At 37.5% G+C, this 12950-nt stretch overlaps 1 protein-coding gene across 1 annotated transcript; it reads right to left on the bottom strand.

Moving 5' to 3' along the window:
• On the bottom strand, positions 3090-9273 carry LOC109833510 (AP2-like ethylene-responsive transcription factor AIL1). Its single transcript, XM_020401205.1, has 9 exons — positions 8750-9273; positions 6063-6651; positions 5879-5961; positions 5277-5285; positions 5091-5179; positions 4905-4978; positions 4749-4799; positions 4513-4589; positions 3090-3732 (listed from the first exon to the last, which is right to left on the bottom strand). Exons 1-9 carry the CDS (start codon positions 8973-8975, stop codon positions 3329-3331), a joined length of 1602 nt encoding a protein of 533 aa, XP_020256794.1. The 5' UTR covers positions 8976-9273; the 3' UTR covers positions 3090-3328.

Below are 12950 nucleotides of genomic sequence, written 5' to 3'. Positions count from 1 at the left end.
TGCACAAGCTGGCATGCAGAGATGAAATTCTAAACATCTTCAAAATCATAATCAGATAGAAGTGTACCTCCAATCTTCTCACCATTGTTTATAACTGTGTTGAAGTCCCCTCCAATAATCCATGGACTATTAACTTGCTGTTTGAATGCTAGCAAGTCTTGCCAGAGAGCTTTCCTTCCAGACATGTCATTTAAAGCATATACAACTGAAATTAGACATGTTAACCTGCCATCTTTAGATTCAATTGCACAAGTTATAAATTGATTTGAGGAAGAGATTAAGTGCACTGAGAGGAGATCATTATCCCATAGTATCCAAATCTTTGCTTTATTTGCATGATGAGCATTTGAAATCCAGTTCCAGTTTTTTATCACCTTTTTTGCAACCAACTACATCTTATTTATACCAACTTTTGTTTCTAGAAGAGCTAAAAAAGGAAGCCTGTATTGATGGATAAATTGCTTTACAAAATGATGTTTAGAGGACTTGTTGAATCCTCTAACATTCCATATAGCTAAATGCATTAAAATCCAGATCCACCTCTATCCATGTTAGAGGGGTCTAAAACATGATCCTAAAACACCAAGGGGGGCAATGTGAAGCTTAAAAGTAAGATACCCCTTCCTCATTTGCTGTAGACTTTGAATTTGCTCTTCTTGCATAATTTTCTCTATTAACACTAGAAAACCCAGTAGCATTCACAACATGTGAGACTAGTTGAGTAGTATTCCTTACTGCTTGTATAGTGTGAACTGTGTTGCTTCCTCCTACAACTTCAAGAGTTTTTCCAGCAAAATCCTTTTGTGCATGCTTATCTGATGGTGTTCGCATTTTATTTATCAGTATGAACTATGTTGCTTCCTCCTATAACATTAGGAGCTTTTCCAGTCAACTCTTCAACAGGTCTTTGTTGTGCATGTGCACTAGCGGGAAGTTGTGCCTTTCCAGGGACCTTAGCAACAGGAACCCACATTTTCCTACCAACTTGCCTTCGACACTGATCTATCATGTGGCCAATAACATTGCAAATATCACACCACCTTGGCTTTAGCTCATATATAACTTTTTGAATGAAGCTCACACCATCAGGTCCCTTAATAATAAGTTTTAATCTCCAGAAGAACTCTAGCATATGACAACCTTTGCCTTGTTGCCGTGAGTTTATCAGTGGTAATTGACTTCCCTATGATACTTGCCACTTTGCTAATCCCAGTAGGACTCCATAAATTCAGTCTTAAATTTGGGAGTTGAATCCACATAGGGTAGCAATAGCCCTGCATCTTTTAAATGTCAGCATCTATTGTCCACGGCTTAAGAACCAAAGGCCTAGCCCCAAAGAACCAAGGACCTACTTCTAATATGTCTCTCATGTATTTTTCAGATTAAAATTCAAATAGGAATACCCCCTGCTTGATTAAGTGAACTGTAGGAATAGAAAATTTTCCCCCAAACCTTGTTGGCATATGTTTCCATAGATTTAAATCTAATATTGAGCCCAATTACATGACCGATTAGAGAAAATTTCCAATAGTATTCTCCTTCACACCATTCCTCCATAGAAAAAGTAACAGCATTATCTTGAGATGATGGCATAAAATTTAGATTCAAACCATTTCCACACTTCCTATTTTCAACAAACAGGCTAGTATAATATTTTTGAGATGCAGATTTATTTTTCTCTAGATTCTCATCGTCTCCCTTAGATGAGAGATCGGAATCATCAGGAATGTCTATTTTATCCATCACAGCTTCTTCACTCATAGATCTATCATTTCGATCCAGATCTACATTTCCATCATCTTCCAAAATAACATTCTCTGTTAAACTATCTTCTTCAACCTCATCTGCCCAAAGAGAAGAGATAGAAGATTTACCTAGCTGCCAAGGGATCAAGAGACCAGATCTCAACGAAGGCGGTTGAGGATCTTACAATGGCTTAGATTTAGCAATAACCTCCTTCATCAGCATCTTCCTTTTTGCACCCTTAGGACATGTGCTTTCCATCTCTACAACAGAGCTCGAAGAAGCCACTTCATCGTTCAATCATACTGTTCCATTGGAAATAGGAGGATAAGCAAAGATTGAATCACGAATCTCATTGCCAGTAGCTCTCTTCTCTCCACTCTTCTTCTTGTTCCTCATTCAAATCTTGGTGGAGGAGCATGTTAGCATCAGAACAATCGCCTGCTAACGTACACCCTTCAGACCGCCCCTGGTTGGTTGTTTTTTTTTGGGGGGGACTTTACTATTTCTTATTTTCCTAGAAATATTTGTTTTTCTTCTATTCACATTTCGCCTTCCAGTGCAAGTTATTTCAACAGCTCAATGACTATAATTTGGTTTAAGCAAGAGCACTAGTTTAAGAAAACAAAGAGAAAATGTGTGACTAGTTCTTTTGCAAGCGTTCCCCAATCTTCCTTTTTCCAAACAAATGGACCGAGTAACAAAAAAAATTTTCATACGTTTAATTATAAGCCTTCCTTTGGTAAATTTCACAAAACCCCCCAACATTTTTGGGGTTTTCCTACAATGGCCCACCTAAAATGTTTTTTTTTTTCTTTTCTATAAACGAAAAGCAAAAACTTTTCTCAGTTAAGCCCCAAAGCTCCAAAATGCTTTAAGAATCCGCCAAAGCTCTTTAGGTTTTCTTCCGCAAAACTTATTAGAAAGCCTCTCGCAAATCTCTCGACTTTTATTATTTTTTGGATATCTCTGGTAACTTCGACTTCTCTCATCTGCTTTTGGGTGTTAAGTGCAAATTTTCTCTCATCCGCTTTTTGGGTGTTAAGTGCAAATTTTTTATGGTATTTAGTGACAAAAAACATAGTGTTCAGGGTGTCAAGTGGGAAATACCCCCCAAGCATTAGAGGTTTTGTGAAATTTACCCTCTTTTCTTTAGTCAAATACGGACACAAAATATTTTAGCTTCAAGTGACTCTAATAATAGTGCGTTATAAGATTTGAGGAGAAATCTACTTCTAAAAAAAAAGGATTTGACGAGGAATCAATAACTACACCCTCATATTACACAGTAAACTTTCAATTAGCCCTCTCGTTTTTGTTTTTTTTCCAATTAACCCTCTAGTTTTAGGAGCTAAAATAAATGTCCTTCTATAGCATCATAACGATCACCCTTGTAAAATAGTTGAAATCAAATACACATTTTGGTATCTCAATAACATGTTGCAAAAATTGTTTTATCTTCTCCAAGATAACTAAATACACATGGCGCAAGAAACAACCAAAAGGATATAGAGCACCGTACCCCAAAATCTCCAATCCCTCAATCTTAAGCCAAAATCCATCCTCGTGTAAACCCGAACTCCTCTCATTCATTCCACAAAGCAAACATGGGCCCCAGCGTCTTCGGAAATAAATACCCCTGAGCCATATACTCACCGCATTCAGTACTCTTGCCCTCCAAAGAAACCCCATGACTGGCTTGGTCCGTTCCGTTTGAGCCCGGCTCAGCCCGAGATGGGTCCCACGCCATATTGGTCAAGTCTTCGGGCGTGCCAGCTGAGTTTGAGCTAGGCAGCTCGAGTGACTTCGGCTCGGAGGAGTCAGTGGACTTGGGAGAGTTGCGCTTGGCAAGATCTCCGGCAATGAGGTGGGAGCTTGAGCAGATACGCTTTACGTCGTATCTGCTGATGTCGAAGTTCGTTACCGCATTTACTCCGCGGAATTTTATGGCGGCGATGTCGTAGGCCTCTGCAGCTTCCTCCTGAGTGCCTGGATACGATCGACAGGTTTTTCATCAGAATATGATGTTGGATAGAGGGTGTGATAGGGACGTATAAAGAGAGTTTGTTTCTGCTTGTGTAAGGTATAGAATAGCAACAAATCACCAAAGAACTCTGACACAGACGAGGGGACTTACGCGATCCACTCTTCAGGTTGTTTAATGCTTTATAGCAATTCTTATTTATTTTTTACTTGTATTTGTAACTTATAACACCACTAGAATTATGTAGGACACTAGTACTGGGACAAGATCTTGGATCCGCCTAATATATGTTCAAGTAATTCTGATTAAGTCCGACATAAACACTATCAATATTCTACAGTTAATACCTGTTTATGAGAACAATTATCACAATATTCGGATTGAGCTAAAGAAAAATACATTACCGCGAATGATGAAATTTAAACAAGAGCAGATAACATGATCTGGACTGTATCGACTTTTTAATGGATACTCCTGGCTATCAGAAACGCAGGACTACACCCAACATTAATGTACGTTAGCAATGTAGCACTGTAAATATTTGGTGCATCTAGAATTTTGACAAAGGGTAAGCTTGGCAACTTGAGGACTATTTAAGAACCAGCCTAATCCATTTCAGCTCTGGATTAATCCCCTAGTCCGTTATTGTCCCCCTCAGCGGGGTTACCTCAAGCTGTCAAACAGGAGCTAAAGCAAAAACACAGCTCTAAATTTAATTTTCTATGTTAGTTTAGTTTCTAAATAGACATGGACACATAATTGCAGGGATGTATTGAAGTACTTACTGAATGTTCCAAGATACAAGTCCTTGTTCCCTGCCACCCTCCCTATTCTAGCTTGCCATCTCCCATGCTGATGGTGCCTGCAACAAATTATGGTAAGCATACTTTTCGTGAGAGAGAGAGAGAGAGGGAGAGAGAGAGCATGGGCAGAGGTTGGAGAATGGTGATATGATAGAAAGCTGCTAAGTAGTAAATAAAAAGGTATAGGGTTCCAATGATAAAGTTGTCCATGACAGAACCTTGTGACCCCTCTGTACATAGATGCTCCTCTAGAAAATCCACTGCTTTTCCTTAAAAAAAAGAAACAAATATATCTTTAAAATTCTGCAATTTTCAAAGTTTCTTGAATTTTAAACAAATTAATGATACTAGCTGGAATTAATCACTCAACAAACCTCCTCAAATGTGCAACAAATTCTTGTCTTGTCATGTTCTTCATCTCCTCCAGCTCTTTCTCATATGTACTCAACTGAACATTATGAGAAAAAGAAGTTATTAAATGAAAACTAACCCCGAAATAAATGGGACAAAGGGTAAGATAAGAAGACAAGAAAAAGGATGCTAGAGGGGGAAAAGCATACAGGGAAGTTGATGTGAGTTGTTGGACCCCAATACTTAAGTGCAGCTAAATCATATGCTCTTGCTGCCTTATCCTCCTTATCATAACCCCCTTGATGCAATAAAGTGTATAAATATAACCAAGAACCAAATTAGTATTCAGATCTAGCAAGTTTATGACTAAACCTTGAGAAGTATTTTTCTCTTACCTAAATACACTGCCAAAATGTCGCAGGGGCAAACAGTTGACCACCCGAGTGAAAAAATACAGCGTTAGTTCAAAGTTTTCAAATAAAATGAGAACGTTACGGAAAAATTGGAAGCTTACACTTCTGGCAAACATCAGATTTAACACTTTGCGCAGTTTAAAAGTTGTTCTCACTTTTGGCACAGAATCTTTATATACTTTCTAAAACCTTGCTCAACCAAAATGCATCTCTCATGACATTTAAATTCACAGGATTGTCAAATTATCAGGGTTTGTGTCATATTAAATCCCCACATCCTTCTGCACTAAACCACAAATTCTTCATATTTCTAAACTAGACCGCCAAATCCATTGAGTTGTTTTAAACAAGACCCCAAATCTATTAAGTTGGTTTAAATAAGACATCCTAATTTATTAAGTAGATTTAAATCAGGCCCCATTTCAAATAAATATGAGGATCTTGGGGGTCAAATTTTGGAAATATGAAATGGTCAAATATATAAATTATTAAAGATTTGGAGGTCTAATATGACAAAACCCAAAGTATAAATATGAAATACTATTGTACCAGAAGTATAGAAATTTAATCAACTAGCCAAATACCTTGTCTGCCCTTTCTAGTCTGACCTTCCTTTCTACAGCTATTATCCCATAAATGAGCTTCATACCTCCCAGTCCACCTATGCCTTCACAAACTCAAATCATAAACATCAACAACTTCTCTAAAAACAAATAAACAATATTCATAACATAAATAGCACAAAATCCAATTATTTTGTCAAATTACCTAGTAACTCCCCTGTACTGAGAAGTTCTCTGTCCAAATGTCTCAATGGACTTCCGAGGGCCGGAATCTCTATTTCCTGCCTTAGCTGCCGGCCTTTTCCTGTTATCAACAGCCACCTGTAGCGGCTCAGCCACCAAAATTTGGCTAGATTCAGCAATCAAGCCAGGGCTCATTGATAAGGTCAATGCCTGCACATTGGACTCATGACTAGGCTTATCGGGTGCAGACGGGTACGGGTTTTGACGGAGCCAAGATTTCAGACCCGATAATGATGTTTGACAACTATCTATAGGGTTATGATTGTGGTTAGGCATTTGGAGTTGAGGGTATTGATAGGAGTTAAGGAAGTGGTATGGGTTGTGGATGTTGCTATCTTGTGGGTCCCTACCCTCTGATGGGCTAAAGCAAGGAGGGATATTGACATTGATCTCAGTAGGGTTAGGGTTTTGGTAATAGAACTCGTTGATGGGTGATAAAGGGCGTGGGCTTTGAATTTGGTTATCTTCATTTGTGTTATCAGAGTACCCACCCAAGAAATCCTCAAGCTTTGGTCCTCTGGTCTCCTCATTGCTACCTCCATACCTCCAATCTATAAACGACAATGTGTTAATTAGTTTCATCAGCTGCTTTTTTTGGCTAAATATGATAAAAACACCCTTGACTTTGGCCCCCCCCCCCCCCCTCTTTCAAAATAAATAAAACCCTTAAGTTTAGGGGTTTCCTAATAAAATCTCAAAGTTAAAGGAGGTTTTCTAATAGAATCTGAAAGTTTTTTTTTTAGGGGGCGGTTATGATAATCCCTATACTTAAGGGGGTTTCTAATATTTTGAAAGTTAAGGGGTTTTTTGTTAATCGTCCAAAGTTAAGGGGGTTTTCTGATATTTACACTTTTCCTTGAGATTTGAATTATAACTATGCTAAATTACACTTAAATACCCTATAGTTTCACCAATCTTGCACTTTAATGTCCTCTATTTTAAAAAACCATGCATTTAAATGCCCAAAAGTATTTAAGTGTTGCAAATAAATGCCCCCAATATGCAAGTTGGTGCCCTCTTAGTAATTCAATATTGCACTTTTGTGCTCTCTTATTGATCCCATGTTGCATGTAGATACGCTCAGTTTGTTAATTGCCTCAATTAAATATCTTAAATTTTCTAAAAATTTTCACTTTAGTACCCCTGTTATGTGATATTCTTGGATACGTGAAGAAAAATTCACGTCTGATTTTTTTTAACTATAGAGCATTCATCTGCAACACTTAAATACTTCAAACTCGGATTTAAAATATGGGTCACTTAAGTTTAATGTTGGTAAAGTGCTATTAATTGGTAGGTAGGAACACACAAATACATCTACTATCTCATCTTCAATGAATTGGAATCTTTAAAGAGTTGGAGTAAAGAAAGATTCTCCAACCAGTAGATTAGATACACGCTGAGCGAAACTATTTAAGTACATTAAGAATGAGTACAGTACTAGCAACAAAATAGCTGACACAAGTACAAAAATCTATGAATACATTGGATAAGATCTTGAGAGTTGGGAAGTACCCAGTTCAAGTATGTTGCTTGAGCTTTTAGCCTAGAGTCATTACCTAGAAACAAATAAGCTCAAACCCCAAACATTCAAACAATCTAATAAAGCTAATATATAATCCTTGATTAACATGTACAACTTGTTTCATTCTACTCTAATTAATGAAATGAACTATGGAGAATAACAAGACACTGACATATTAAAAACATAAAAAAAGGACCAAATCCCAATTGAAACTCCAAATGGAAAGTAAAGCCAAAGACCCAAGTTAAAATAAAGGAGAATGAAGTGACATAGGATCTCAGAACTAGCCAAAAAAGGCACTATTCAAGGTATATAAATAAAACATTAATGAATCAAATTAATGGAACTTTATTTACAGTTGCAATTATTAAGAACAAAATTTATAAGATTGTAAAGAAAAACCCCTTACAATGATAACATAATATTAGTTTTAAAAATATCTACACCTAGAGACAAGTAACCGAGAAACACAAACAGTTAATATTTTAAGTCCCTCTAACCCATTCAACAAGTAAGCTTTGATGAAAGTTGAGATTATATTATTTTAAGGAACTTTTTATAGGCTAAAAAATCTGAACTCATCTTGCGATATCGATCTTTTTAAATTCGCTTTAAATTTGTGATCAGTAGTTTTTTCAAACTTGATTGTTCTTGTATCATCTTAAAATCTCTCACCATAACAGCACAACTCCCAAGTTGCAGTGCTCTCACCATAACAGCACTAACTCCCAAGTTGTAGTGATAAGTAGTAGTGAGAATTGATGATTATATTTTTTTTATATTCTAATACAATACTTTTATGGCATTATAAGCCTTTATTAACATGTGTAGCTTGTGTTTCATTATAATCCAAACGTGAGGAGACATAGTAAATTAAAGAGGAAAAGGACCAGATCCCTACAGAAAGTAACCAAAGGCCAAATACCCAAGTTAATAAAGGGCACTAGGATCTGAAAATGGCTTTAAAAAGGCACTATTCAAGGGACACAAGTGGAACATTAATATATTAGTAGAACTTTAATTGTTTACAGTTGCTATCAAGACAAAATCAAATATTTAAGGAAACCCATTAAACTAAATATCAAAGTAAGAAGAACACTGATTGATTTCAAATATATTTATACCTGAAGTATCAGCATCAACGTGATGGTTGTGAGGCCTGAAGTTGGGATCCAAGAAGCAAATTGAGCCATCAGAATTCAGAGGCATAACAGTAAGAGGAGGATTGCTAGAGTTTTCATTGTTGTTGCTGCTTTGATGATTGCTAAAGGTCTCGTCTTGGTTTTGGTTAGAGAGAGCAGGAGCTGAGGAGAGAGAGAACCCGAGCCAAGTGCTCATCTGACGATCCATAATAGTAAACAGAGATAGGAGATAAGAACCCAGAAACCAAGAAAAATAATGGCGATGATGATGATAGAAGAAAAATCTGAGTTCAAACTCCAAAGTTCAATTTTTTTTAATGTTTTGCTTCCTTTTGAGTGAGTGAGTGAGAGAAGAAGGCGGTGGATTTGGTAGTGGGGGGGCTTGAACCGGCAGAAGCTGGGCTTATTGTGATGGGCTTTGGACTTGCGTGCTGTTGGTTTTTATAGAAAGTAGCAACGAGCCAACAATTATGTGCATTAATATTAATAAATAACTAATGAGAGAGAGAGAGGGAGAGAGGGAGCTTGTCTCTCTCTCTCTCTCTCTTCTTCTTTTTTTTCCCCCCTACGTTCTCTCTCTCCTGATCCTGTATGTGCCTGTGCGTTGGGGCATGTTGTGGGATTTTCTCGGTTTTCGTTCCCTTTTGATACCCATCAGATGTACGTCTCGCACTGGCAGCAGGTAGCAAGCGAATGATGCATCTTGCAGCTGTTTCTAAAAGTTAGAGGCTTTTTTGCTCCTTTGACAGATAATTATTCAATTTTTTTGGTCATCATATAGTTGCCGTATGCAAGTGTTTAAGCAGTATATAACTGTTGTTTTTTCACCATTTTCAACTTCGATACTTTGAAGATTTTTGACGTAAAATATCGACGGCACCAAAGTTAAAGTTTTTAAATTCCTTTTTAGAACAATTTTTAAGTTAAGTGTATATTTTGTGCGGGGATCAAAGTTTAAAATCTTGTAACAGGATTTTGAGTAATTAAAGGCAAATAAGCCAGCGTTGGGTATCCATGTTAAAAGTGAGGGGATGTTAGTTGAAAAAGTTCTAAGGGATTTCTGATATTTCCGTAAGAAATATGAGGTAACTTTTTTTTAAATAATTTCCCCTTGTTTTTAACTGTAGAAGAGTTAGGAATTTATCAGATTCCAAAATCCAATTTTAAGCCCAACAATTTATTTGTTTTTTGTATTATCACTTTTTTAAATACGGGTTGAATTCCCCAAAAAGAAACAAAAAATACATTTGTTTTGATATATGCTCTCATAACACGGAGGCTGTAAGCATCACTTTGGTTCTATGACGCGGAAGCTACCTTTGTGTGTACTTTGACATCCTTCCAAAATGGAACCAAGTTTGAACGCGGTCTAATTTTTGGAAAGAAATTTGTCTGAAAACATGATTAATTCGTGTTGTTCCACTTTTTCTTACGTCAAAAATTAAGTCGCTTGAACTAATACTCGGAAAGGAGTATGTCTTGGGTTCAACTTAACAGTATTGATTATAGGATGGAATTGAATTAAAAGTTTTTAAAAAAATGAATACAATCTTGCATTCAATCTCATTAAGATTGATCGATAACTCAACTGAACCTATGCATCTTAGTGAAGTCAATTAGGCTCAATTCAGGTTCATCCTGACTTACCTAGTCTTTCTGTTGGGTACTGAGTCTAACTCCAAGCCGGATGCGGTTTTGAAGGCTAGGTACAGTTCTAGTAGTTTTCTTAGATGCCAAGTTAACTTGGTGGACTAGTCATGAGCGTCTTTAAATAAGGCCTCATATTCTAGAGTTTTGATGCAGGGAGGGAGAGAGAGAAGATACTATTGTAATCAGGGTTTAACATAGGGTGTAACCGAGTTCAAAGGTATTGTGAGAGAGAGAGAGAGTTTGGCAGTCTTTATCCGTGCAAAATATTTGTAATTTGGAGGTGATAGTGGATTGTTTTCGACCGCATGGTTTTCCCTATTGAGGGTTTTCCACGTTTAATCTCATGTGATTCTATTTGCTGCATTTGGTGGTTTTCAAGGTTTTAGCGAGACCTAAAAATCACAACAAGTGGTATCAGAACAGGGTTCGACGATTCATGGAGGTACGAGCGGTGTGTGATTGGTGAAGACGTTAGTAGTCGAAGCGCGGTGATCGACATCGAGCGAACGAGGAAAAAAAAGAACATTGTAGCGGTGTGAACACTGTTCACACGGGTGAGGGTTTGTTTAAATATTATTAAATCAAATCCGACGGTGCAGATTGATTTGTCTTCTGATTGAGGGTTTAGATGTGGATTTTGGAGATCCAGGAGTCATTCTTAGGATTTTTTGACGTGTTGAGTTCATTTTTGACATCGGTTCTATCAAATTCAATCTCTATAGTGGTTGATTTGAATTTTTATGGTTAGAGGATGATGACATGTTCGGGTCTAAAGTTTGATATTTCGCCATTCAATAACAAGATAAATTTTGTAGCATGACAGTGTACGGTTCAAGATATTTTTGTGTAGCGGGGTGTTGATCAAGCTTTGGAGGAGAAGAAACTTAAAGGGATGAAGGACGCTAAATGTGGTTCCATGCAAAAGAGGGCGGTTAACACAATTAGCTAGTTTCGCACTTGCCCCTGAGATCAAGTATAATGTTATGCAAGAGACTACACCAAGGGGGCTGTGAGAAAGGCTTGAGGAGATTTATACGTCGAAGTCGATGACCAACAGATTGTGTTTGAGGATAGAGCCTTATTCATTAAAGATGGAAGAAGGTACTGCAATTTAAGACCGCATCAATGCCTTTAATCAGCTAGTTTGTTAGCTTATGAATATTTATGAGGAGATTAAAGAAAAAGAGCAGACGCTACTCCTATTGTCTTCTTTGTCAAAGTCGTACAAGCTGTTAGTTCAGACAATAATCGTAGAGAAGCAGACTTTAAAGTTCGATGATGTGACACCACTCCTATGTGAGAATGAAAGAATGATGGGGAATGAGAGTGCATCTAATTGTGGTGAGAATGCATTAGCTTTGAAAGTTCCAAGGGAATGAGAGTGCATCTAATTGTGATGAGAGTGCACTAGCTTTGAAAGTTCCAATCGAGGGAGGAGTAAGGAGATATGTGATAATTATCGAGGAATGTCAAAATCTTAGGCCCGAGACGACAGCGAAAGGGAGTGATATTATTGCGGAGAGAATGGTTACATTCAGTTCAAATGTTTCCAGATGCGAGATGATTTGAAGAGTATAGATAGATGAAGCTTTAAGAAAATAGGAAGAATGTGGACTCCTCGGTAGTTGTATATGATAAAGATGTGGTGTTGTTGGTGCAGAGTACATGTACTGATACAAGTAACACTTGGGTGTTAGATTCAGCAGCCTCTATGCACATTTGCAATAACAAAAATTATTTTGACACATTGAAGACAGATGAAGAATTTGATGACGTGATCATTAAAAGCAATAAGATTCCCTTTGAATGCTTTTCGTCGCTTTTCTGCCTTTCAGCCGCTTTAACCCGCCTAAGTCCCATATCTTAAAGACTATAACTCAACAGCAAGCTGCCTTTACTTGGCTTCAAGTCCCATAAGAGAAGGAAGAATAGCTGGAAGCTAGAGAGGACTAGCTACAAACTTAAAAGCCTGGATTTGGCTAAAAGTACCTATTATTCTTATTCTAAAGTACCATTGGAGCTCCTTTTTCCGACAACAGATCGGAGATCTTACTTTCTCAAGTCATACGTCTTTTGTTCAGCCAACAGTGTTCCGCTCTACTTATTATTACTTACTTGCGCCCTTCACTTCAACTCATACATACTAATGGACTTCCAGCTTATTCCCAAATCCTTCTACAGCTTATAGCAATTACAGAACGAGGCCTCTCTGGTGAGGGAACGAAGGACGAGATGAAGGTTGAAGGCATTAGAAGTGTTCGCCTCAAGCTTTACACTGGGAAGGTTGGAATTCTTCATCATGTGAGATATGTGTCGTCATATGGTGTTAATTTAATTTCGTTGGGTGAGATGGCATCGTGTGGGTACAATTTGTTAGTGAAGGAGAGTGGTGCAAAGTGTATAGAGATGGTGATTTGATTTTGCGAGGGAGAAAGAATAGCAATCATATTTGTTATTTTGATGGGCGATATGTTAATGGTATAGATGACTCTTCTCAGACTCTTGTCTACAAGGGAGAGGTGAAGAAAAAGAA

Source organism: Asparagus officinalis, chromosome 3 (genome assembly GCF_001876935.1).
Source record: "Asparagus officinalis chromosome 3, Aspof.V1, whole genome shotgun sequence".
In the NCBI taxonomy this organism is placed as follows: domain Eukaryota; kingdom Viridiplantae; phylum Streptophyta; class Magnoliopsida; order Asparagales; family Asparagaceae; genus Asparagus; species Asparagus officinalis.
The sequence above is the reverse complement of the archived record's forward strand: the minus strand, read 5'-3'. Positions and strand labels throughout refer to the sequence as shown.

Bases quoted from the DNA above. Each gene is read 5' to 3' on its own strand.
- LOC109833510 (XM_020401205.1), bottom strand. From the start codon at position 8,975: ATGGATCGTCAGATGAGCACTTGGCTCGGGTTCTCTCTCTCCTCAGCT. The intron at 4,979-5,090 runs GTATGCTTTTCC...CATAATGTTCAG, and splicing joins CAACTCACATCAACTTCCCT to TTGAGTACATATGAGAAAGA. The intron at 3,733-4,512 runs GTAAGTACTTCA...GATCGTATCCAG, and splicing joins CTTGTATCTTGGAACATTCA to GCACTCAGGAGGAAGCTGCA.